At 45.5% G+C, this 22,777-nt stretch overlaps 1 protein-coding gene and 1 long non-coding RNA gene across 2 annotated transcripts in view; one reads left to right on the forward strand and one right to left on the reverse strand.

The window, feature by feature from the left end:
- Window positions 1-1,247: 1,247 nt before the first annotated feature.
- On the reverse strand, window positions 1,248-4,658 carry LOC144155022 (uncharacterized). The gene is made up of 3 exons (XR_013319495.1): window positions 4,571-4,658; window positions 2,762-2,886; window positions 1,248-1,640 (listed from the first exon to the last, which is right to left on the reverse strand). It is a non-coding gene; the product is annotated as an uncharacterized LOC144155022 (long non-coding RNA).
- A 279-nt stretch (window positions 4,659-4,937) lies between these two features.
- Window positions 4,938-22,777, forward strand: part of Alars (alanine--tRNA ligase, cytoplasmic) — a 42,922-nt gene continuing 25,082 nt past the window's right edge. The window contains exons 1-7 of the mRNA XM_077686214.1: window positions 4,938-5,094; window positions 8,425-8,572; window positions 11,262-11,450; window positions 11,585-11,730; window positions 13,789-13,980; window positions 18,459-18,603; window positions 21,092-21,237. Coding sequence (XP_077542340.1) covers window positions 8,435-8,572; window positions 11,262-11,450; window positions 11,585-11,730; window positions 13,789-13,980; window positions 18,459-18,603; window positions 21,092-21,237 — 956 coding nt within the window. The 5' untranslated portion in view covers window positions 4,938-5,094; window positions 8,425-8,434. The remainder of the gene's footprint in view (window positions 5,095-8,424; window positions 8,573-11,261; window positions 11,451-11,584; window positions 11,731-13,788; window positions 13,981-18,458; window positions 18,604-21,091; window positions 21,238-22,777) is intronic.

The following is a 22,777-nucleotide window of genomic DNA, read 5'->3' on the forward strand; positions in this document are numbered from 1 at the left end:
GGGAGTGTAAAGTAGCATTAAGAATCGGGCTTGAAGCGACTTTAAATGGGTAAAATGAAAAATATAATTATAACGATGGCATGCACACCAACTTGCTTATGACATCACAGCCATCAGGACAAATTTCATCTGGTATCTTGATTTGGATAGCAGCTTGTATATGTGGGAACTTGGCATGCAGACGGACACAAGGGAAAATGCAGACACCAATCTACCTTGTTGGTGTTAGGCTACTTTTCACATACTCTTGCAGTGCCACTGTGAAAAAATATTTAGAACCTCGCGGCATTGTGATCTTTATTTTGCCTTTTCAAGGCCTTATCAGGGAGATCACCAATGAATTCCAGTCGTGAGCTAAGCAGAAAAAAAACACAAACAGTTTTCTTTTCATTTACGTCTATGGTCCTATACATAGAAATGCATCTACCGTGTGAAATGGTGTACATGCAAGCCAGCTTGCTTGGAACCACTCCCTACGTTTTGGTGTATGGCCATTGACTCTACATATGACTGCATGTAGCATATGTGATAATACTATAGGTGTAGTTTCTCTGCTCTCACCTTAACAAAATGAACTGGATTGATTGCAGAATGGGCTTTCCTTTCTAAGAGAAGTTTGATGGAGTGTGATTGACCTTGTAGTTTAGTTGCCTCCAACAAGGAAAGTGTGGTCAATGCAGCTAAAATGAGAGGTCTAGCAAAATTTACACGCTTTCAATAAAATTAGAGCCTTTCCTTCTTTGCTACCCCTTTAGTTAACATAACCACAGAGGGTACGTTACGTTAGCAGAGGCACTGCACAGTGTATACTGTAACTGCACAGAACACCAGCTATGACTCTTAAAATTCTCTAGTGATCACGCCACGTTGCTTAACAATTTTGTCTTAGCTAAGTGTAGCATTCAGTCTCGGGGCAAGAGGGGAGAGAGAGAGAGAGAGATAAAACTTTATTTAGTGACCCAATATTGCTCAGAGGGTCAGCGGTCGAGCCCAGCTTTGACCCGATGGCAGGCCCTATGGAGGTGATCGCTGTGGCGGGTCTCGCTGAAGCACTGGAAGTCCCGCACAGATCGCTAGAGCCACAAGAGCCTTCTGGATGTCCTTGTTGGGGCTGAGCAGTGTGGCCTCCCAGTCTGATTCGTCGTGAATAAAATTGTTGGTCTGCATGGTGGGGCACTGCCATAACGTGTTGCATGTTGGCCCAGTCTCCGCAGGATGGACAGAACGGGCTGTATAATGTGGGGTGTATTCTGCTGTACAGTGCTGAGGAAGAGAGGGTGTTTGTCCGGATCCACCATAATATGGTCGCTTGGTATCGAGTGAATGAGGCCTGCGGGTGTGGATAAATGCATCTAGCATCCTTGCAGCGAGTTAGGACATCTTAAAAACTAAGGAGGGGTGCTGAGAGAGGAGGAGTGGCAGGATGATCTGACGCCTGGTTGGTGAGTTCGCAGGCCGGGTCATGAGCCACCTTGTTCCCCTCCAGGCCCGAGTGGGCAGGGGTCCAAAGGAGACGTATGGGAGGTAAGTGCGGAGTTTCGGGGATGGTGCGTAGTATGCGAGCAGCCGGGGGACTGCACTTGCCATTGGTAATGTTTCGCACGGCGGTCTGGGAGTCAGTGACGATTCCAGGCGAGGGACTGCGAGCAATGTGTAGAAAAAAAGACTCAATATTATTCTATGCCATACCTACAAGCAGGTGCTAGGCGTTCCCGGAACGGCTCCTCCTGGAGCTCGGCATCCATAATACAGCTGATGAACTCATTGTGGCTCAGCGCACTTCTCATATTCACCACCTCGCACGCACTCCTACAGGCAGAAAAATCCTACTACGGCTAGGCTGCACATTCTCGCTGGAATGCCCTTCTGCGCAACCCGTGCCTTCCTTTTTACAAGCTGTGATACAGGCACCCCCTCTCCCCAAGAACATGCAAGTGGACTCTCAGGACGGTTGGCGCCGGGCACAAACGAGGTACCTCATTCGCCTACTCAAGACCCATCCACATGTCTGGTATATGGACGCCTCCCCATATAAAGGATGCCCCGCCCTCTGTGCTGCCGTATCTAACTTTCCTAATAACCAGGAAATCGCATGCACCTTGCCAAATGGCGACATCACAGACACAGAAGAAGCAGACATCACCCTTGCGGGCAAGAGGGGAGTTAAGGGCCTTGAAAAGCAGCTCACAGGAGTAGAAACATGGCACGTTACCAGACGGGGCAGATGGTGTACCGGTTGTGTGTATGCAGCAAAAGTGCTCTTAAATGAGGGATCAGGAACCTGGGCAAGGCCTTGGCTGGGTAAGCCTAGTTGGCTGAAGCTAGCAGCAGGAGATCAGGATGCCATTGAACAAGTTGAGCAGCAAGGCAGCACAAAAACGAAGACTAATGGCTAAGAGTGAGGAAAGCGCTGACCAGAGCTCAAGTTGTGTGCGCTTAACTGTTAGTCCCCGTTTTTGTGCTGTTTTGCTGTTCAGTATGAACCAACTGGCCTGCACTCCAGACATTAATTTAGTGTGTGGTTGTTTGAGCTAGTTGTTAAACCTGTTTGTAGTTGTTAAACCTGTTTGTGTTAATTTAGTGTGTGGTTGTTTGTGCTAGTTGTTAAACCTGTTTGTGTTTTCGTAGTTGCATGCTACTGCTTTAATAGAAGTATTGTAGTTGTGGATTGCATTCGATTTATTAACAGCCATTGTCACCATAGTTTTAGGGCAGATTAAAAATGCTGCTGTGCTGCACATGGGGGCAAATCGAGACTGACCTCCCTTGGAGCGTGGGTTTGGAAGAGGAGGAGAAGGCCTGCACTGTACGCTTGGTCGGGCAAGTTTCTGACGCTCTTGAGCACAGGAGACGGTGCTGTGTGCTCCCGCTGCATCAGCTGCTGAACTGCAGTGCGAGCAGGCAGACATGGGTTGAACCTCTCAAGCCGTTTTAAGGTTGGCTTTATCATGGCTGATATTGAGCTGTATACAGTCAAAACTCGATCTAATGAAACCCGATCTTAATTTCCTGATCTAACGAACAAATTTGGATTCCTTGCAGGTGCCTATATGGCTCAATGCTTTTATGAACTCGAGCTAACGAAATAGATTCAGTGCCATTCCCGATTTAACGAAGTATTTTGAAAAACAGACATTTAAAAAAGCACCAATTTCAAATGTGTTTCATCAGAATGTCACGACGATTATTGCGCCACGTCAGAAATAAAACGAGGCAACTAGTTTCCTTTTTACGGAGCTCTACGAGATGAACTCGGTAGTCTCGTGGCTGCAGAACCTGGCGTCCCGTTCAGCACACTTTATTTCCGCAATCTTGAAGGGAAAAGACATCATCATCCATGCCACTTTGTTAATCTTGAAGGGAAAAGACACCATCATCCATGCCACTTTGTTGGAATGGCAGTGAAGAAAAACAGCCTCAAGACAACCCCGCGCGACAAGTTGGAGGAAGCCCCGTTAACGTGGCCCAAGGATATAAGAGGCAAGAACGTTTCGCTCAGTAGGGAAATGGTACAACAAAAAACGCAGTGTTTCACGCGTCTGCTGGGGTGTGACGACTTCAGGGCAAGCCTCGGCTGACTTATTATTTTCATCCTCGACTTTTAGTGCATTGCTAAGTTACTGGCAAGCAAGTGCCGCAGCCACCGCAATTACGATGTCATGGTAGCTGCTTGGATGCACCTCCCTTAAGACATTGAATTTATGGAATCAACTTCTCATAAACTAACAGTCCCGATTTTACAAAGTTCTTGATTTAACGAAATAATTTGCTGTTCCCGGTGACTTCATTAAATTGGGTTTTAACTGTACTGGCTATTTGCAAACAATAAAATAGTGCTAATATGTGAGCATGGAGCACTGGTGTATAGCTGGGATTTTATTTCGGAGGGAGTGGTGTAGCATTTTGTTGTGCGTGCCTCTAATCAAACCACCACCACCACCTACAACCGCCACCTGCAACCACCACCTAGAGCCACTGACACTAACAGCAGACAAAGATTACGCATTCGCATTATGGAGAACAAAGTTGGAAAACGAAGGGTTTTGGTACGCTAAGCAAATGTAACAGAGCAGGTGGGTGGATTTTACTGGCCCTGCTGCAGCAGGATGGAAAGAATTTGATTTGATCTTTTTGCTCGTACTTCTGCAGGTTGGTTCTGCACTTAAGAGAACGCAGCGCAGTCGCTGAACACTGTGAAGTGGCCGACCACAAAATTGACTTCTCCGGAACGGCCATCCTCGAAAGGGAGACGAACTGGAGGAAGTGGCTTTTCCTTGAGTCGTGGCATATCCAGCGAACCCCAAGGAACCTTAATCGCTCGCTTGGCACTCTCCCTTCGGTGTACGCACACAGATTACGTGCTGCAGCGAAGGGCTTTGTGCGAGGCCAGCTAAAGTGAAAGACTACAATACACAGCTGCAGCGTGGCCCCAGTCACCCCTGAAGAAGAAGCCGAGGCGGCTTCGAAAAGTTGGGTTTTGTCTATGTATTGGTTGGAGCATAATTAAATCTCAGTTCAGTAACTTCCCAACGAGACAGAAGCAGTGTGTCAGAATGGTCAAAATGTTCACCTTCAAGTAATAGAATGCCAAAAGATTCAGCCGGCTAGAATTGAGGGGAAAGTCCTACTTCCAGAGGCACTGGTAAGGTGGCTAGAATAGCCACCTTAGCACTGGGCTTCACAGTTGATGGAAACATTAACTGGTTAGCAGTAGGTATTGGTGGAAAAAAAAGCAGGGAAGTCGATAAAGTGTCATCCCAGCCATGGGTAGCGGCACGGCAGAATTAAAAAGAAATACGAGATACGAGTTGAGGGTTAACTAAATTTAAATTACCAAGATAGGCTAGATGGCGCATGCCGTCACCCCGATTCAAAGGGGAGGCCTTTGATCATCATCATCATCATCATCGTCGTTGACGCGCGTTACCACGTTCGCTCGCTTCGGCGCTCGCTCTCATTGCATCATCAACATCACGGATCCGGCCGTGGCCGTAACTCAAGCCGTCGAGTTCCGTGTGCGGTGTCTGTCATACGCACGTGTAGGTTCTGTGCGTGTAGCGTGTTCTCCGTAAACCCGCAACGCAGACGTGAAAGGTATGCCCATAAAAGTTGTTTATAGTTTCACGGGCCTGATAGCAAGAACATTCGTTAGCCACTATGCAGTTTTCTTTCGTCTGCAGAAAGCAGCTCACGATTGCATTAGCTAATATACAACATAGTAATGAATGACAGTTTATGACATTTCGATAACTGTGCGGTTTGTTCTGCTGCTAGATTGTTGCATTTAACAGGTGAGCATGCAAGCACCCCTTACATGCGCTCTTACGCGTCGTCGGTCGCCAATATTGCTGCACGTAAACAAAAGCCGATTGATTATTAAAAACTGCATTCGTAAATGCGTAAAAGGAAATATGGATAAGTTAGAACAAAGTTTGGTGACTTTCAGCCTTCCCGCCTTATTATTTTCTTGAGCGCCGTGTCTCAAGCAGATTGAAATTGGGTTACCTTGAAGTTCCGTTCACATTGAAACCGGTCTTGGCGTGCTATCAAAGTCATCGTGCCGGCGTGTCTGCCAAGCTGGCATATGTGGCCGTCCGCGTTGACAAATTTTATGACTAATTGTATTTACTTCCGCAGTGATGCTTCTCTGCTTCACTCAGTTCTATTATTTTTACTGACCTGCGTGTAGAACGCTGTTAGCGTGTGCATGCAGCGCGCTTAACGAATACGCCATGTGTCGCAGAGTGCTGACTGCCAGTGAGGCGCTGGCAAAGCATTGTCTTCCACTACACTAGGATGAAATGAATTCGTTTGCTCGCGCATTCAGCTGGTCGGGTTTCTAACAGTTTCGATTTTTACATTCAGTTTCGCCACGCACGTCTGGTCTCATAGGATTCGGATTCTAGTAGGGTTGCTACCTTTCCCCGAAAAAAAAAAAAAAAAAAAGACCCGACCCTTTTGGGGGGGGGGGGGTATTTACAAGGTTGAATTTGTGTTGACAAAAAGATGCCATATTTTTTTGACATGCAATTTTTGTAGCGTTTTCCTAGAGAGAAATCAACGTAACGTGTGTACTGAAAGCGACTTGAGATTTTGGTTGTTGCACTGAGTGTGGTGCACTGAAAGGTATTCGAACACACTTTGTCCATTAAAAGCTCTGTGCCGCCCCTTGGTCCCCCAGCTCTCTAGCCCCTGTATTTTCCCTGCTCACATGTCTGTCCACAGCTTGTCGACACATTTATCATCATATTTGCTGAATTGACGCTTATAAAACACAAAGAAATAAATGATCGCTGCACGGTGGCCAAAAAACCAGTTGATGATGGCCGGTTTTAAGTACGGACCAGCAATCGGCCTGCGGTCTGAAAAACCGGTCGGGCCGGTCAGAAACCATGTAGGTGGCAACCCTGGTAGCACAGGACAGCTCCTGAGAAGTGTAACACATAGTTCTGAACCCGGAGTAACTGTAAAACTAGTGTATTTTACCTGAAATTCAGGTTAACAGTGTTCTTAATGTTAATTCATTCAGTTCTCCCCAATTCTTATTGATTGCCGACATGTGCTTTGGCGGGAATGTGCAAATTATGGTATTGTGAAGTAATTAAATGCATTAATCCCACTATAATGGAATACTAATTAATCAAAACACTTGGTCGGTTCATTACGGCAGTGACCTGCTCCACACGCCGCTTTTCGATAGGATACCCGTTTTTTTTTTTTTTTTTAACCCTTGACTCCTTTTGGACAGAGCCTATCAGAATGACGGTGATGTATTTTGCACATTAATGGGCATGTGTCGGTGAGGGGCGGGGAGGGGGGCGGGTGCATAATGGTAATAAGCCAGCTCATTTGCCAGCCCACCACTGCATGCAAAGATATGAACGAATACAGTGATGAATATACATACGAAAGAAGAACAAAAATATTCATGCCCTGGATAAGTGAGTATTGCAAGCATGAACACTTGCGGGCACTGTGCATGTTTCTCATACTATGGTTGAATAGTGCATTTCTTCTTTTTGTTTTTGGCCCTGAGGCATGGTTTCCAATTCCACCCTATTCTCTTACTGGCTGAAGTGACCAGAAGACTTTCAGTGCCTTCCTGTGTGCTTTCAACACCCTCACCCTGGTTGTGGGCAGAGCATCCATTTTTCCTTGAGCCTACTGGGCCCATGCTTTGCACTGGCAGCCGTGGTCTGTTATCTGGTGCTGACTGATGCCACCGTTGCCTGCTCTTCTAGTAATGGCGTGGGAACACAACATGTTATCATTCGGAACTATACCAGCTGAAACCAGTGCACCATGAAAATGCCAGGAGGCCCTCATACTTTCTCCTGAACTGCGTGGTTCCATCCTATTTATTGGTGTTATGCAGGAGCTCCTTGATGGCAACTGGGAGCAACGAAGCACGGTGGTGCCCTTTCCTCACATGGAGGTTGTCAGTTTGGCCAACTCTCAGTCCCATTTGAATGGCTATGAAGTCGTAACGGGCAGGTCAAGAGACCTTCTAATGGCTGACATTCAGACCATGTGTGAAAGGCTTAACAGCTGGCTTGTAAAGCGAGCTACCCAAGTCGCTGTAAATAATTTTGGGCCGAACTTGTGCCTACGTTGCCTAGAGCAAATGAGAAAGGTACATTACACTGGATGCTCTCGATTTAGGTTAATCAAGTACTGCTGGTTTGGGGTCCACGAGGGACAACATTGCTCTAAATATGGAGCATTACTCATACACAGGAGGGGGAAAAAGGTGGGGGGGGGGGGGGGTGGAACGCAGTGTAGCTCTTTAACAGAATTTGCTGAGCCTTGGTGACAGGACCAGTAAGGTGAGCAGGAAAATGCGGTGTGAGAACAACAAGCTCCTGTGGAATGGACAGCGACTTGCATGTCCCTAAGGGGTCCCTGTAGGTAGGTGGTGTAATTGGAAGGATTTGTGCAGTTGCCCTACATTTCTTCGAAACACAGGTAGGTGGCACATTTGCCACCACCCCTTCTAGTTCTGCGCAACACATTGGTAGTGCAAAACAAACAAAGATGAAGAGTTGAGAAGAACACAGGATGAGCACTGGCAAGGGGCGTTAGATTTTAGATCATTAAATGACAAGGAAGCTTTAGATCTTTTCATAGCTCTGTGAAAGCTAAGTGAGTTTTTTCTTCAGAAGGAAGAACCATGTGGCTATCTTACTCATAAATAAAATTCATGTCATAATTTGAAAAACCTAATGCCTAAGGAGCTAAAAAGCTCCTTAGTCCTAAGGAGCTAAAAAGCTTCCTGGGCCTTGTGGAAATTTTGTAACTGTGGCACTTCACAGACAAAGGGCTTTACGCTGTTCTTGGGAATGAGCCTTTGCACTCTCGAGGCTGTCACTGAGACTGCATGATGATGCAACTCCAATATTTGACACTTTGTCCCTCTTTTCACAGAGTTTTCACTATGACGTCTGCAGCGGAAATACGACAGAAGTTTATGGACTTCTTTGTCCAAAAGTATGAGCATGTGTACGTCAAGTCATCATCGGTGATTCCTCACGATGACCCTACGCTGCTTTTTACAAATGCTGGAATGAACCAGGTAGGTATTTCACTCGGAAATCAAAGTGTGTATACTTTAGTTCAGTACTTATTTTTGGCACGCAGTGAAAAGCAGCGGCATACCATAAATTCCATAGTTAAGCTACTAATCTGATCCCCGCTCTGGCTTACCCTAAAGGGGCTGTGCAGACGAAACATGAGTTTGATTCATTCGAAAGATTGCCTAATTAGAATCATACTGACGCCACTTTTAGCTCAAATAAGCTATATAACTGGGAAAAAAGGGAATGACCATGCAACTCACTAGTTCATTTCCTGAACTAGAACCTATGATGTAAGCTGTGCGATTGGCTAAGGCCGGCAAAAGCAAACACAAGTTAGGCAGGGCTTATAAGCTTGCAGAATGAGCTATTTTCACTTAAATGTGAGGCATATTCATATTGTAGCAGTGAGACTGGTGGGGTTACCAATAGAAGTTACAAAAGTACATGTACTTAGATGCACCAGTGCGTACTACTGTTGGTACTGTGCGTACTACTGTCGGTACTGTGCCCACTATGCTTGTTATAGCTGCACAGCAGTCCGGCACTTCGGTGTTGTCTCGCATGACACTGGCCGATTGGTGTAAGCGTCATTGTCTTACGTGTCTGTTCGTTGAGCATAGCCCATGTTTCACGAAACGATTACTACCTACCTTAACAGAACAAGCCAGGTGCAAATACGCTCAGAAACAAGGCAAAGGCGGATAGCAATCCTGGACAGTATGGTGGCGCCATCTAGGATGACTGACGGTAAACAAGGTGTTTGGCAGTGGACTGCAGACTTATCAGTGCACTAACGTTCGCTAGAAGACCTGTCCTAGCTACGCCATCTCGGACGTCACGAAACACACAGTTTGGCGGGAGAATCAAAATTTCAACTTAAATTGATTAATTTCTCAGTGAATAAATAAAGCATTTTTTGTTGCTGGACAAGCACGGGGGGCGCCATAAAACACCAAATCTTTCGAATAAAACAAGCTTGTATTTTGTCTGCATGACCCCTTTAAAATTTTGCATTCCTTGTCAAATTTAGCAATATTTCACTTGAGATAGCATTTATAGATTCAGCCTCATGGTTTCGTGCCTGTCAATTTGTCCATTGTTCTTAACTCAACGGGAGAGGCAGAGGAGAAACAGGGAAGAGCTATGGGAGGAGATCCCAGTATAAAAAGTCTTCACATTTTGTGTTTGGCCACTAGAGCTCTATGAAAACACCTCTAAAAGGTTTCATCTGTGAAGCAATATGTTGTGATTAATCTAGTCACTGGGCTAGTAGCTTTAGGAAAGTCATTTTCCGTTTAAGGCCTTGGTGCAACTTGTAAAAATGGGCCACTATGAATAATGGAGCTTTTGAAGGGGATAGCATATTAAGTATTTTAAATACAAAAATATGTTGCCTACATTGAGGGCCTGCTTGCTCTTTGCTCTCAAATTTTATGGGTGATCACATTTGAATCAGTTCTAATATGATGTTGACAACTATACCTTCTTTGTTCTTTCCACAAATTGAAATTCACTTGGTGATGCTGCATCATTTTCTTACGTGAAACTGAGATGGGGCATCAGCCTAGTGTGCTTTCTTGGCTGCCTTGTTTTCCTTTAAAACATGCAATAAACAGTAGGTTGTCTTATGGCTCGGAAAGTTTGTGTACTTGACGTGCTTACATTTAGTGGCACAGATTTTTATTTATTACGAGGAAGCTCTGCAACTGCTGTTGCTGAAGCTAGTAATAGACTAAGCAGGACCTAGTGGTAGACTGTTATAAAATTTATTTCAAGTTCTCTGTGGAATTTCAATGTGAACAAAATGTTAGAATGAAATATTTTTGCACCCTTCTTCAGAAGAATGTGCAAAACCTAGGCTGAAGCACTAAATTCGTTATGCGTGGACTGCTTTAAGATGTTTTGGGATTTGCTCTTTGCAAAATAATTATTTTGCAAATTACAGCAAAATCGCTCACCACCGCATTTTCAGTGTTCTCTGATAAAAAGGTACTTAAAAGGAAATAGGAGGCAGGCTTACTTGACTCTTTCTTGAAGCTATTCTTAACCCCAAATGACTGAATGGTAACAATTTCTTGAATCCACTTTAGGTGAGCACCTGCGATTAGGCCCATCTTTAGGCTGCGGAGGAGCACGAAACATGTTTGTACTTGTTGCAGTTCTGTGCTAGAGCAAAACTCTGTTGTGCAATTATTTCAGTGAAGCAAATCATTTTCATTGTGAGTTCAGTCTGCGTCTTCCTTGTTGCACTAGATGCGTGGAGGGGGAAAAAGTCTTTCTGGCTTTTCTATGCTTTGTTGACTTTACTCATGCACATTTCCTGCCAAAATTGTCGATTAATTAAGGCAACAAAGGAGTGGGCTCTGTTGCAAGGTACTGTGGTAGCCTCAGAAACTTCAGTCGAAAAGTTTTGTATTTCAGAAAGCATGTGTACTCATTTTAACAGGTTGTTTGCCTCACAATCCCACTTGCTGTATGTATTGGTGCATGATTTATACCCTATGTTTCGCTTATTTTTTGCAATCGGCATTTTTGCACCTCGGAAGGCAACTTTGTTGCCTATTGTTTAGAGACAGAACTGTTTACATGCCTTTGGATTTCACTATGGTTGCAGGGTCGTGTGGGGTAACACTGTTACTCCTTGCTCATATTTTTGCGCGTTTACTTTTCTTCTCATGCCACCAGTTCAAACCCATCTTCCTGGGAACTGTGGACCCCAACAGCGAAGCGGGCCGCTACAAGCGGGTGGTGGACACACAAAAGTGCATTCGGGCTGGTGGCAAACACAATGACTTGGACGATGTGGGCAAGGACGTCTACCACCACACTTTCTTTGAGATGCTTGGGAACTGGTCCTTCGGTGACTTCTTCAAGGTGAAGCAGACTTGTTATGGGAGCCTCTTTCACGCCCTCTCGCCCTGTAACGAGCGTTGAAGCAGCCGGCTTTTTCCCCCGGCCTGCATTTAATTGAAGCCTGTCTGTTTTCTTGTTTTTTTTTTTTCTTGCAGAAGGAAATCTGTGCCTGGGCATGGGAGCTGCTGACGGAAGTGTTCAAACTGCAAGCAGATCGCCTCTATGTCACCTACTTTGGGGGCAACAAAGAGGCTGGTTTGGAGCCAGACTTGGAGTGCAAAGAAATCTGGAGGAAACTTGGGTAATCTTGCATTATATAAAGACAGGCTGGTGGAGGAAATGCTAATTCGGTTTTGAGTTATCCAAACGGTGTTTCCTTTTTAAGCACTGTTGAAGGCATGGCTTGTTGGTTCATGATTTGCAGAAATCAGAGCCCTCTACAAAAGATGCATTTAGGGAACAGAATACACAGGAGAATGCTGGGAAAATTTACTCTTTTTAAGAAACATGACCCTCCCACGAGTGCAAGCCTGTGCATTGTCAGTACTCAAACACAAATGTTGTGTTTATTGCTCTGTACATGACACCAAGGTTCCAAATAATGCACAAGTAGACAAAAGACATTCTAAAAAATTAAAATGGGAGGGGGAGGGAAGAAGGGGGGCCGGGGATTTTGCTTTGTCAGGTAATTAGTTTGCCTTTTCGGCATCCCCCGAAGACAACCGCTTCCGTGATGTTTGTTATGTGTTCATTACTATGTTTACTCGGTAACATCTCCCCTGTAACTTTTTTCGGTTGTCTGAAATAAAACATTGGCATTCACATTCACATTAACCGCTCAAAAAATAATTTTTTTTGTCTGTAAGGCTATTTTTTTTTAAATCCATGCTATGTTTGGATCCAGGCAGAGTATAAATATTTTTGTTCTGTTTCATGCCCCATAAAACTTTCAAGTTTAGCTTCAGATTATGTTGAACTCGCCAAGGCATTGTAACCTCATTGATATGCTTTTCAGGGGACCAGACGAAAAGTGCAATCTAGGAAAATGAAAAGAAAATGGGGAGGGAAATGCCAGCAATAATTATTATAGTATATGTAAACAAATATGGAGAGCACTGTTTGTGGTAAAACAAAAGCTGGAAGAGCTATGAGAGCTGTGACCTTTCAGCTAAAACAAAGCTGTTATATTCGGCCTTTAGTATCCACTTAACACTGTTTGCACTGCTTATGAGGCAATTGTGTACTCGTGCTGTTTGTAGTCTGTTGCATGCGTATCAGTTGCCTGAGAAGTGGGCACAGCAGGGTAGGGCAATTGTTCGGCTTGTGTTAGCTCATGATGAGTTCAGTAGCTTTTTTGTAACATCACAGAGTAACCCAAAATTAGCCAAGCCAGGGGAAGGGAGGAAATCCTTTGTGGAGGTGCATACAGTTCCACACAAACCTGTGCATGGTTATTAGAAATTTTTTAACAAACTGTGAACTGTGGCTTGAAGATACATGCAGTTTGAAATATACGAGGTAAAGGAAGTCGTTTAAATTGACCTTTGTTGTACTTTTTATAGCTGTGCATAATACGTGCTGCATTAGCATTCATTGCCTTTGTTGCGATTTAGTAAATTTTTTTTTTTTGGTTTGAGGACCTACCATTTTCAGTTAGAAGTGACTGAAAAATGCAGATAATGAAGTGGGCAGCTGCAAGCATGCCATAGCAGCAGTTTAGTGCTTGGCCAGATCTCCTCCTCAAAACAAAAGAACTCTTACAAGACATAAATTGTTTATAGTTGACCAACATTTTCTTGTAGTTTTAGTATAGGCATTTTTTTTTTACATAGTTCTAAAACGTTGCTGTACAGAGGTCTGCAAAGTTGAAAGAAGTTGTAGCCACTGTAACAGGGCATGTTACAGGGAAAGTAGAGAATATTTTAGGCTTATTAAATGACACGTTCATTGTTTATAAAAACAATCAGAAAAAGAAATGACATATTGAAATGGCACTTGCATTGGTTCTCTTATTGAATCAACAGAAAATTCGTTGGAAGGCAAGTACTGTTCTGAAACTTGACGTTGCGTAAGATCAAGATAGAAATGCTGCTTCCATGCAAAGCCCGGTGTAATTAAGTTAAGAGAGCTTTAGCGGATTTCTTGCACTGCGAGTTGAGGGGTGCATAGCTTGGTATATAAATTCACTGCTGTTCGTGCTTGTAAGTCATCGCGTGTTTGGGCGCTTTGCTTTCGTAGCACATGCCTTTACTGTGTCGTTATGCTGTTGTATCGTATCCTGTCCTTAATGTATACATTTATAATTTACGGTGCTGTGCCTCATGATTAGTGATTTTGTTGTGTCTTCTTGCTGTTACAGGATCCCAGAGGAACGCATTTTGCCTGGGAGCATGAAGGACAACTTCTGGGAGATGGGCGAGACAGGCCCCTGTGGGCCGTGCTCTGAAATCCACTATGACCGCATTGGTGGCCGCGATGCCGCTCACCTTGTGAATGCTGATGTTCCAGATGTCCTTGAAATCTGGAACCTTGTGTTCATCCAGTACAACAGGTGAGCAGTCACGGTGTTATGTAGCTGGCGCAGTAAACATGCAGTTGAAACTTTACTGTTGGCTACTATGTATGTTACATTTCTTGGGTTATGCTGGAATTCAGATGGCATGCCCACTAAACATGTGAGACTACAAATTGTAATCTTCTTCATTTTCGTCATTATCATGACTAAATATATTTGTGCTTTTAGCCTGGAGGGAAAAAATTGATGAAATAATTTTCGGCATAAGTAGAATACAAACTTGGTCTAGCTGGTACATTCCAACAAGGAAAACTGCGTGGAAGACGAGGACAAAGGAAGGTGACTAGTGACACAGGGTGCAGACTAGCAACTGATTTTTATTTGGGTAAAGAAACACAGATGAACGAAAATGCATTCTACACATGTGTGAAAACCTAGGACAAGGAAAGGAAAGGCTGAGTGCGATACGGGAACCAAGGCATGTGACAGGAGGCATCTGCAATTGCTTTTGACATAAACAAAACAAAGCAAGGGCTGGCACAGTCAAAAGACACAAAGTCACACTCAAGAGTCTTGTCTAGGAATGCCATCTCGGTGCTCAGTAGGGACACAGGCAGTGACTGACACAAGCTTTGCCTTTCTTGAGGATCGCGTATGCTTCAAAAAAATTTTCTCGTGTGCGTATCCTTGTAACGCCTGATAACATTGCAGGCTTCGAAGAGTGGCCTTCAGTCTTTGCAGTGGGTGGCCAAGTTGCTGCCGGTAAAAGTGTGCAGGCTGTTAGCGTGTTCCCTCAGCCGATCATTGGTACATCGGCCCATTTGGCCAATGCCCACAGGACAAGGAGATTCTGTAAACAACGTGTGCCTGGCTTCTCGTGTCTTTTCTGGCACCCCCTATGCTTAATTTCTTTGGAATTTACACGCTTACACAAGTTGTGTAGCTTGTAGGTGCTGAAAAAAACAACACGAACCCCTGCCCTTTCACTCGCTTTCTTGATCCAGTGGGCAGCACTGGACATAAAGAAACACGGCTATCTGTTACTCCTTGTCCTGTGAGAGATTGTGCATTGGCCAAATGAGCCGATGTATTAATGATCGACTGAGGGAACACACTAACAGCCTACACGCTTTTACTGGCAGCTACTTGACCACCCCCTGCAGAGACTGCAAACACTGCAGGCCATGCTTTGAAGACTGCAATGTTATCGGGTGTGACAAGGATGCGCACCTACCCGCCGCGGTGGCTCAGTGGCTAAGGCGTTGCGCTGCTGAGCACGAGGTCGCGGGTTCGACTTCCGGCCGCGGCGGCCGCTTTTCTGATGGAGGCGAAAAGCAAAAACGCCCGTGTGTACGAGATTTCGGCGCACGATAAAGATCCCCAGGTGGTCAAAATTAATCCGGAGCCCTCCACTACGGCGCGCCTCATCGCCTGCATTGCGTCGGCGCGTTAAACCCCTCAATCAATCAATCAAGGATGCGCACCTGAGGAAAATTTTTGAAGCGTATGCAATCCTCAAGAAAGGCGAAGCATGTGTCAGTTTGCCGTCTGTGTCCCTACTGAGCACCGAGATGGCGTTCCTTGACAAGGCTCTTGAGTGTGATTTTTAGTGCCTTTTGATTGGGCCAGCCCTTGCATGGTTTTGTTTATGTCAAAAGCAAAAGTGACTGCAGATGCCTACTGTCACGTGCCTTGCTCCCCGTATCACGCTCCCTCTTTCCTTCTTTTCGTGCCCTAGCTTTTCGCACGTGCGTCGAACACATTTTCATTTATATTTGTTTCTTCACTCAACTAAAAATCAGTTGTTAGGTTGCACTAGTCACCTTCTTTTGTCCTCGTTTTCTGCGCAGTTTTCCTTGTCGTAACCTTCAGCATGAAAACACACAATGTCGACTTTCGGGCACATTCCTGTTAGTACTGGTATTAACTGCTACTTGCTACTTCACTTGGTTTGCTTGCCCAGCCATTGGGTTCATCCCTGTTGTCGTGCCCGCATGCGTACCATTTGCTCTCTGCTTGCACACTTGTTCTTCTGCCTGCCTGCCTGCCTACCTACTTGTTTGTTTGCTCGCTGATTTTTAAACGTAGCTTTTTTTCTTTTCACTTTATTTCGGCAACAACAATACAGCGAGACCCATTTATATTCAGCCTGATTATTGTGAGTTTCACAGCGTGAGTTATTGTGAGTTATTGTGATTGTTTCACAGCAGGCTAGCGTGGTGAAGCTGAACATTGGGGGGAAAAGAAAAAAGTGGCAGCAGTGAGCGTAGCACCCTTCAGCATTGCTTGTTGCATGCAGTTTCTCCTGCGGTTGCTTGTTATTGAGAGAAGCTTTGTCTGTTTTCCTGTTTGCCAGTTGCTGCAGCTGTTCTTCTGCTAAGGCAACAGGAAAAATCCCTGCATCCTTGCTTGCTTTGCTGCAAACTGAGTCCAAAAGTGACAGGCTGATGGGAGGGCCATTCAGCCACCAATACTGGAAAACACTCGTGAGGAGTGAGTTCAGGATTGGGCACCAGTTTCCAGTGTCCAGCCAACACCCACCAGTGGTCTTGTGTATGCTTCGTTGGTGTAGCATGGGCTCTGTGATGGCTCTGCAGTTCTGTAGATAATCAGCCATGGATCTAGTGGCCACACCATGAACCGTGCTGCAACCCAGAGGAGACAGAAGGGTGGCCAGTACATTTGTAGCTCATTCATAGTGCAATGCCTATGGTGCATGGCTCTGCAGTTCTGTAGATAATCAGCCATGGATCTAGTGGCCACACCATGAACCGTGCTGCAACCCAGAGGAGACAGAAGGGTGGCCAGTACATTTGTAGCTCATTCATAGTGCAATGCCTATGGTGCACAGGCAAGGGTTTGTTGTGTTCGGCTACACTGCGCCAGTTACTCTGAGCTTGCTGATGGATCGGCCTTTCTACGCTCCAACGTGCCAGGTGATCCCATGCTTACTCCTAGAGCATGCACTCAATCCGTGGTGCAGGGCCTGTGCTTAAAACTTGTTGTTTCACTGCCCTTGCAGTGGGCTGCTGCTACTTCTCTTCACAAGGCATTCTGGGTTGATGTGACCAACGCTCAGGCGCCCAGTTTTTTAGGGCGTGTTAGCAGCTACCTATCACATCAGCCAGGCTATTGTGGACAGTCGGAGTCTGGGAAATCGTGATTTTGCAAACATAGCGTAACATATATGTAGGCAAGTCTGTGCATGTTACGTCGGACTATAAATGAACCTTCAGTGCGACACAAGATGAGGGCGTACTCGTCTCTTAAATGTCAGCCATTTTTGCCAGTACCTCTGATAGTGGCCGGGAAAGACTTGGTGATGTGTGGTGATCAGTTCTTGTGCAGATGACGGAACGCACACATCACCTGTTTTTTTTTTCCCCCCTCCAATGCACTGGCTGCACCACGGAGGAAGGCACGCAGATAAGTTTGAATACGTAGGTATAGGCTTTTCAGTATGGCAACGGTCGTTTCCGTAGACAGCCAAGCAAACAACAGTGAGGGCACGTGCAAGCAGGTCCATGCACAGCCATGCATGCACGCGAGTGAACCCACATGCAAAATGCCAAACCTTTGGCATGCTAATTTTCTCCCTGGGTGGATCGGCTGCTGAAGGCCCTCAGCCCCGCAGGGCATTGCAAAGGCACAGAAATATGCATTTAAATTCTTCGCCCAATTCTCTGCTCCCCCTCACCAGCACAGGGCCTGATCCACCCTGTGATCCCTTTTTCCCCTGTGCACGAGTTATGTGAGGCATCTGTAGTGCAAGCACAGCATTGCACATTCAAATGTCACATTGAGCTACCCCACCTGGGTTCAGAGCCTCTTCCTTCCACCATCACCCCTTTTCTCCCTCAGTGTGCCGGCCATGTGAGGCATTCAACAGGTTGGGCACTACGCACATAAATTCTGGGCTGAAATATTTCACTGAACAGTCGAGCAAACCCACACACAAACAGACCAGAATTTTTGAGCTCAATGAAACGTGGTAAAACAGCGCGGTAGAGACAGGACGACAAGGAAGAGAATACACAGGACTAGCGCTGGATTTGCCACGTTTCATTGCTCCAACCAACTAGCACACATTCAAGCATTGACAAGTATTCTTTTCGGCCTATGTTCCACCAAAAAAGCTTTACAAAGCTTCTGTGTATAATTCTAGCTTATGTTTGTGTTACCCAAAGGATCTTCATTAACCTGTAGCCTTTCATTATGCACGGTTGGCATTCTGAGTATGGGTCTGTTTCAAAGGTGTCTGCTTTGAGCCGTAGTGCAATAGATGCGCTGGGGTGCTGCTCTAGCGCTCTGCTACTTCCTTTGTCCATTCTCCTTCAAGATGGTGTTCATTTTCCTTAGACATGCAGTCATTTCTGATTGGGCAAACTCAAAACGAACGCTTTTAAAACTGCTATAACTTGAAATCCTGCTCTGGAGGTTCAGCTTTAGTGTGTAAAGCACTAATTACTTTTAAAATATTCTTTCGTTATGGTTGTACTATTTTCCTGTTGCAGGGAAACTGATGGCACATTGCGGTTGCTACCTAAACAACATGTAGACACTGGGATGGGATTCGAACGACTGGTGTCTGTGATTCAAGACAAACCTTCGAACTATGACACAGATGTCTTCGTGCCCATTTTTGAAGCGATCCAGAAGGTAAGCATGACCTGGAGATTTTTCTCGCTTCTTTTAAAGTTGGTTTTCCGCAATGCATTTTTTGCTTGTGCACCGGAAGCAATGCTTAAAAAAACACAGCTGAACATGTACAAACCAATTGCTGTCAGCAGTAGCTGCTCCGACAAAGTGGCACAAAAAATCTGAGCCCCAATGTTACACCTTAAGCGTGATTGGTTCGTGCAACTTTCACTTCTACGGGCTACGAGAACAGCGCAAACAAAACCAAAGCACAATGCCCTTGTGACAAAAACAATTCGATAAAGCACAACGCAACCAACGCAACTGCAGCGAACTCCGCTGGACAGGCAGCAGCAGACAGCGGCAGGCATTGCCCCTGCCACATCCGCCCATTGGGAAGGCGCTCCACTTGGCACGCTACTCATTGCGCCGAGGGCACAACCAGTGGCTCTGGCGGCCATGATGCTACGCTTGGTAGGTTTTAATTGTCCATCTAGACCACACCACTGTCTCACTCGCTTCTGGTCGCTGTTCGCGTCATGTGAAGCGTCATGAAAGGGTGCGAAGGAAATGCGAGAGAGAAATGCCTTTCTAATTTGGTAATTTCTCCACAATGAAGGCACTTCAGGGGTGGAACACCTGTGCCATAGAGTGCCAAACTTGTTTACCTGCGCCATCCTGGGCTGAACCGCCCCTGTTGCGCCAAACTCATTTATGAGCGCCGTCCTGCGCCGCAGCGCCTGAATTGATCTGCGAGATATGACCTCCATGAAGCCCTATGCCCGAAAACTTGGCTGAAACATCGTGTTTTCAGTTTCATCGAGGCTAGGAGTGGCTATAGAAGTTCGCTTTGGCTTAGCTGTAAGGCCGCAGGCACTATGCACCCTATGCGCGTTCCCGTTGCATTCCTTTGTGACACATTTGCACGGTTTTCGTTGCCGGTGCCGGCCGCTGCGCCACAATCAATGGAATATGATCAAAAGCAAAAGGTTTTTGTGTCTCATCACAAATAGGTAGAATGATATTCGAATGAAAGGTTGTACTTTATTAGAGGTGAACATCAATTTAATCACACATTTTTGACAATCCTAGCTTTGCTGCCTGCAACTTTCCATAGCTGCATGTATATAACAAACAGGGTCTTCGATGCTTTGCCCTCGCTGGTTAATTTGGTTTGTTTTTGTTGTGAGGTAATTACTCATTTTCGCTTGTGAACTTTGGGGTTAGCTTTGCTTAGTGGAGGATGGTCCAACATAGCCAGGCCTTCTAACACACTCTAGTTGCATAGTCTATGACGTAAGTTCATTGACTCTCGCAACCCTGAGACAGGCGTAGACAAAGCCATCTTGAGCTCCGCACGCACTGAAACTGCTATTCAATAGAAAAAATGCAAGCACACACCTTGTTTTTGGAATTCCGCCGTGAGTTCGCTTAAATACTGTCGTTTACCAGACATGAAGCCAGGCCTGTTATCTGATCCCCTTCGACTTTGCGCGTGAGGTTTGACCTTTCAATGGTGATAGCACGGCGCACTCGCTGGGGCAGGAGGGAGATAGCTCCGCATGTTGGAAACTTCCAGATATAGCTCAAGAACTGCGTATCTCGTTCGGAGTTGTCTTTAGTGCATGGTAGAATGCCTGGTATAGTAGATAGATAAATTGTAATTAGCAGGGAACTGGCACAGTAACCTGTAGGGAGATTAGGGATGCACCATAATGCTGTAAAATGGTATTACATCTGTTCAAAATGGCATTTCTGGCTGCTCCAAACCTGCTCCAGAAAGCCTTTCTGGCTGGTCCAAGCCTGCTACAAAAGGCACTTGTGCCTGCTCCCAACACTTCTCCCAAACCTATGTACCCTGTTCCACTCCTGCATCTTTTGCCACCAAATAAACTCTGAGAGGGCTACGGGGCAGTTGAACTTTCATCTGAACCAAACTTGCTAGTTGCCTTCAGTGTCCCTTTAAAAGGCATGTGCTGTGCATTTAACCTCATAAGTGGTAAAATTCCTAGAAATCCTGAAGTCCATTTTCAGGCATCTAAATATTTTTAAATTCCGGTCCAATTATTTAAATTTATGGGCCTTAGAGGCCTCACACTATTTACAAAAACATGCTTAATGCAACTGTCATTCATTTGTACATCGTTAAAGTGAAATTTTTAAGACTGTCTGAAATCGTTTTTGGAAGATTTGTGTAAACTGTAGGCACAAGAATGCAATGCCCATAAGAGGTATTGTGGGTTAGAGAAAAGCACGTTAATCCGGATATCATTCACTTCAAGTTATTTAAATTAAGATTTAAACTAAATAGTCGATTACTATGGATTCAACCTAATTTGTAGCCTTGAAATTGCCGGCATCTTCTGATTGGAGGTTTCCATAAACCGATTACATATGTATGCCTTAACTGACCATGTCGAGTGCTTGATTGGTACATTGGTTCGTGCACTTTCAAGTAGGTATGATATGAGCACATTTAAGTGTAGCCACTTCTTGTTGCTGCCTGCAGGCCACGGGCGTGCGACCTTACAGTGGAAAGGTTGGCAAGGAGGATGTGGACGGCATTGACATGGCCTACCGAGTGCTGGCTGACCATTCCCGCACCCTAACCATTGCCTTGTCGGATGGCGGTCGTCCTGACAATGTTGGTCGTGGGTGAGTTAGTGGTACTTTAGACTTCACAGTAGTTAGTCCATTTCGTAGAAGAGCACACCTTTATGCAGTGTCGCACAGTCAGTGATCTACAGTGGCTAAAGGAGCTTTTTCACCCACATTCTTTCTTCCAACGCGGTATGTAGGAGTTCACACAAGAGCCAAATTCAGTGTGGGCCGATTGTTACTTTTTTTTAACGTGATGTATTCTTAAGTTGCTCAATCGATGGCGGTGGTGGTTGGCTCGTCCTAGCAGAGGCCTGAACCGGTGGTTAAGGAGGAAGTGGGGTCAGGTGGCGAGAGTGATGAACACAAAGGGTCTGGTGTCCGTCACGCTGCTGTGGATTGGTGCAGATGGTAGGGTGCACTGCATGATAGGGGGTGAGCGTGTGAGTTTCTTGGATTTCCAGAATTGGATTGGAGTGGAGTTGCAGGTGGTGTGACATTGCTCGGAAGCTGTAAGTTATCAATGGTTTAGGCCAGCTGAGCTATCGCAGTTGGCCTGTGTTGTGAGTTCTTCATCTTAGCCGTTATGGTATTTGCTTGCTTGCGAGTGCATTGAGATAGTGCACACATAATAATGCATGTCGTGTACCTGTCGCCAAAGCCTATGATTCCCCCCTCCTGCCCGGGGCATAATGAAGGCATCTTACTATACTCGCAACATCTGGTGTTCAGACATCCCACGGTTAGTTACCAGTTTGAAATTGTGAGGAAGCTGAGGTGGAGCAACTGCCAGCAAGATCTGCAAAGCTAATGCCACTAACTGCTACTGCGTAACAACCGCTAGCACACCAGCAGCAGGTTGTAAAAGGCCTTTTCATATCCATCCAGGCATTGTGCCTCTCCCGCCTGTTATCACCGTCGATGCTCCCGTCTTTGACTGAGCAGAGTCTGACCTTTGAACGATGAGAATAGGCTGGCGATGGATATGAGATAGCACCACAGAAGGGAAAATCCAGCCATAACGAAGCACCACAAAAGGGAAAATCCAGCCATAACGAAAGATAGAGGGGTGCTTCAAGTAGACGTTTTGTTTCTAATATGGTTGCATAACGAGATTGGATGTGATGCTGTATTGTGCCTGAGTGCTGGTCACGGCATGAGCACTTGACTTGGCCTAGCCCATGTTCAGTGACTGAGCCCTGGCATGGGAAAGGGGTGCAAGGGCAACATCACAAAAGGGGAAGCAAAAGTGGGCTTAGTCTTGACTTGTCTGGGGCATGTGCTCCAAATACAGTAGAATCTCGTCATAAGAGACACTGTTACAAGAGACACTTGGTTATAAGAGACATTTGAATGAAAGTGGTTTGGTTGGTTTTCCTATGTTTGCCATGTTGGCAACATTGCATACAAGAGACCTTGGTTACAAGCGACAACTTTCTCGGGTCCCTTGAGTGTCTCTTGTGACGAGGTTTTACTGTATGCAGATTTCTTTTCCTTTTTTTTCCCTTTGTTTTTCTTTTTTTCTTGTTTGCGGGAAAGATGTAGGGCAGTCTAGCTCTTGCTGTTTGTTATTGTTTTGAATACTTGAAATGTTCGA

Source organism: Haemaphysalis longicornis, unplaced genomic scaffold (genome assembly GCF_048455015.1).
Source record: "Haemaphysalis longicornis isolate Haplotype H1 unplaced genomic scaffold, Haemaphysalis longicornis Haplotype H1 scaffold_1, whole genome shotgun sequence".
NCBI classification, from domain to species: domain Eukaryota; kingdom Metazoa; phylum Arthropoda; class Arachnida; order Ixodida; family Ixodidae; genus Haemaphysalis; species Haemaphysalis longicornis.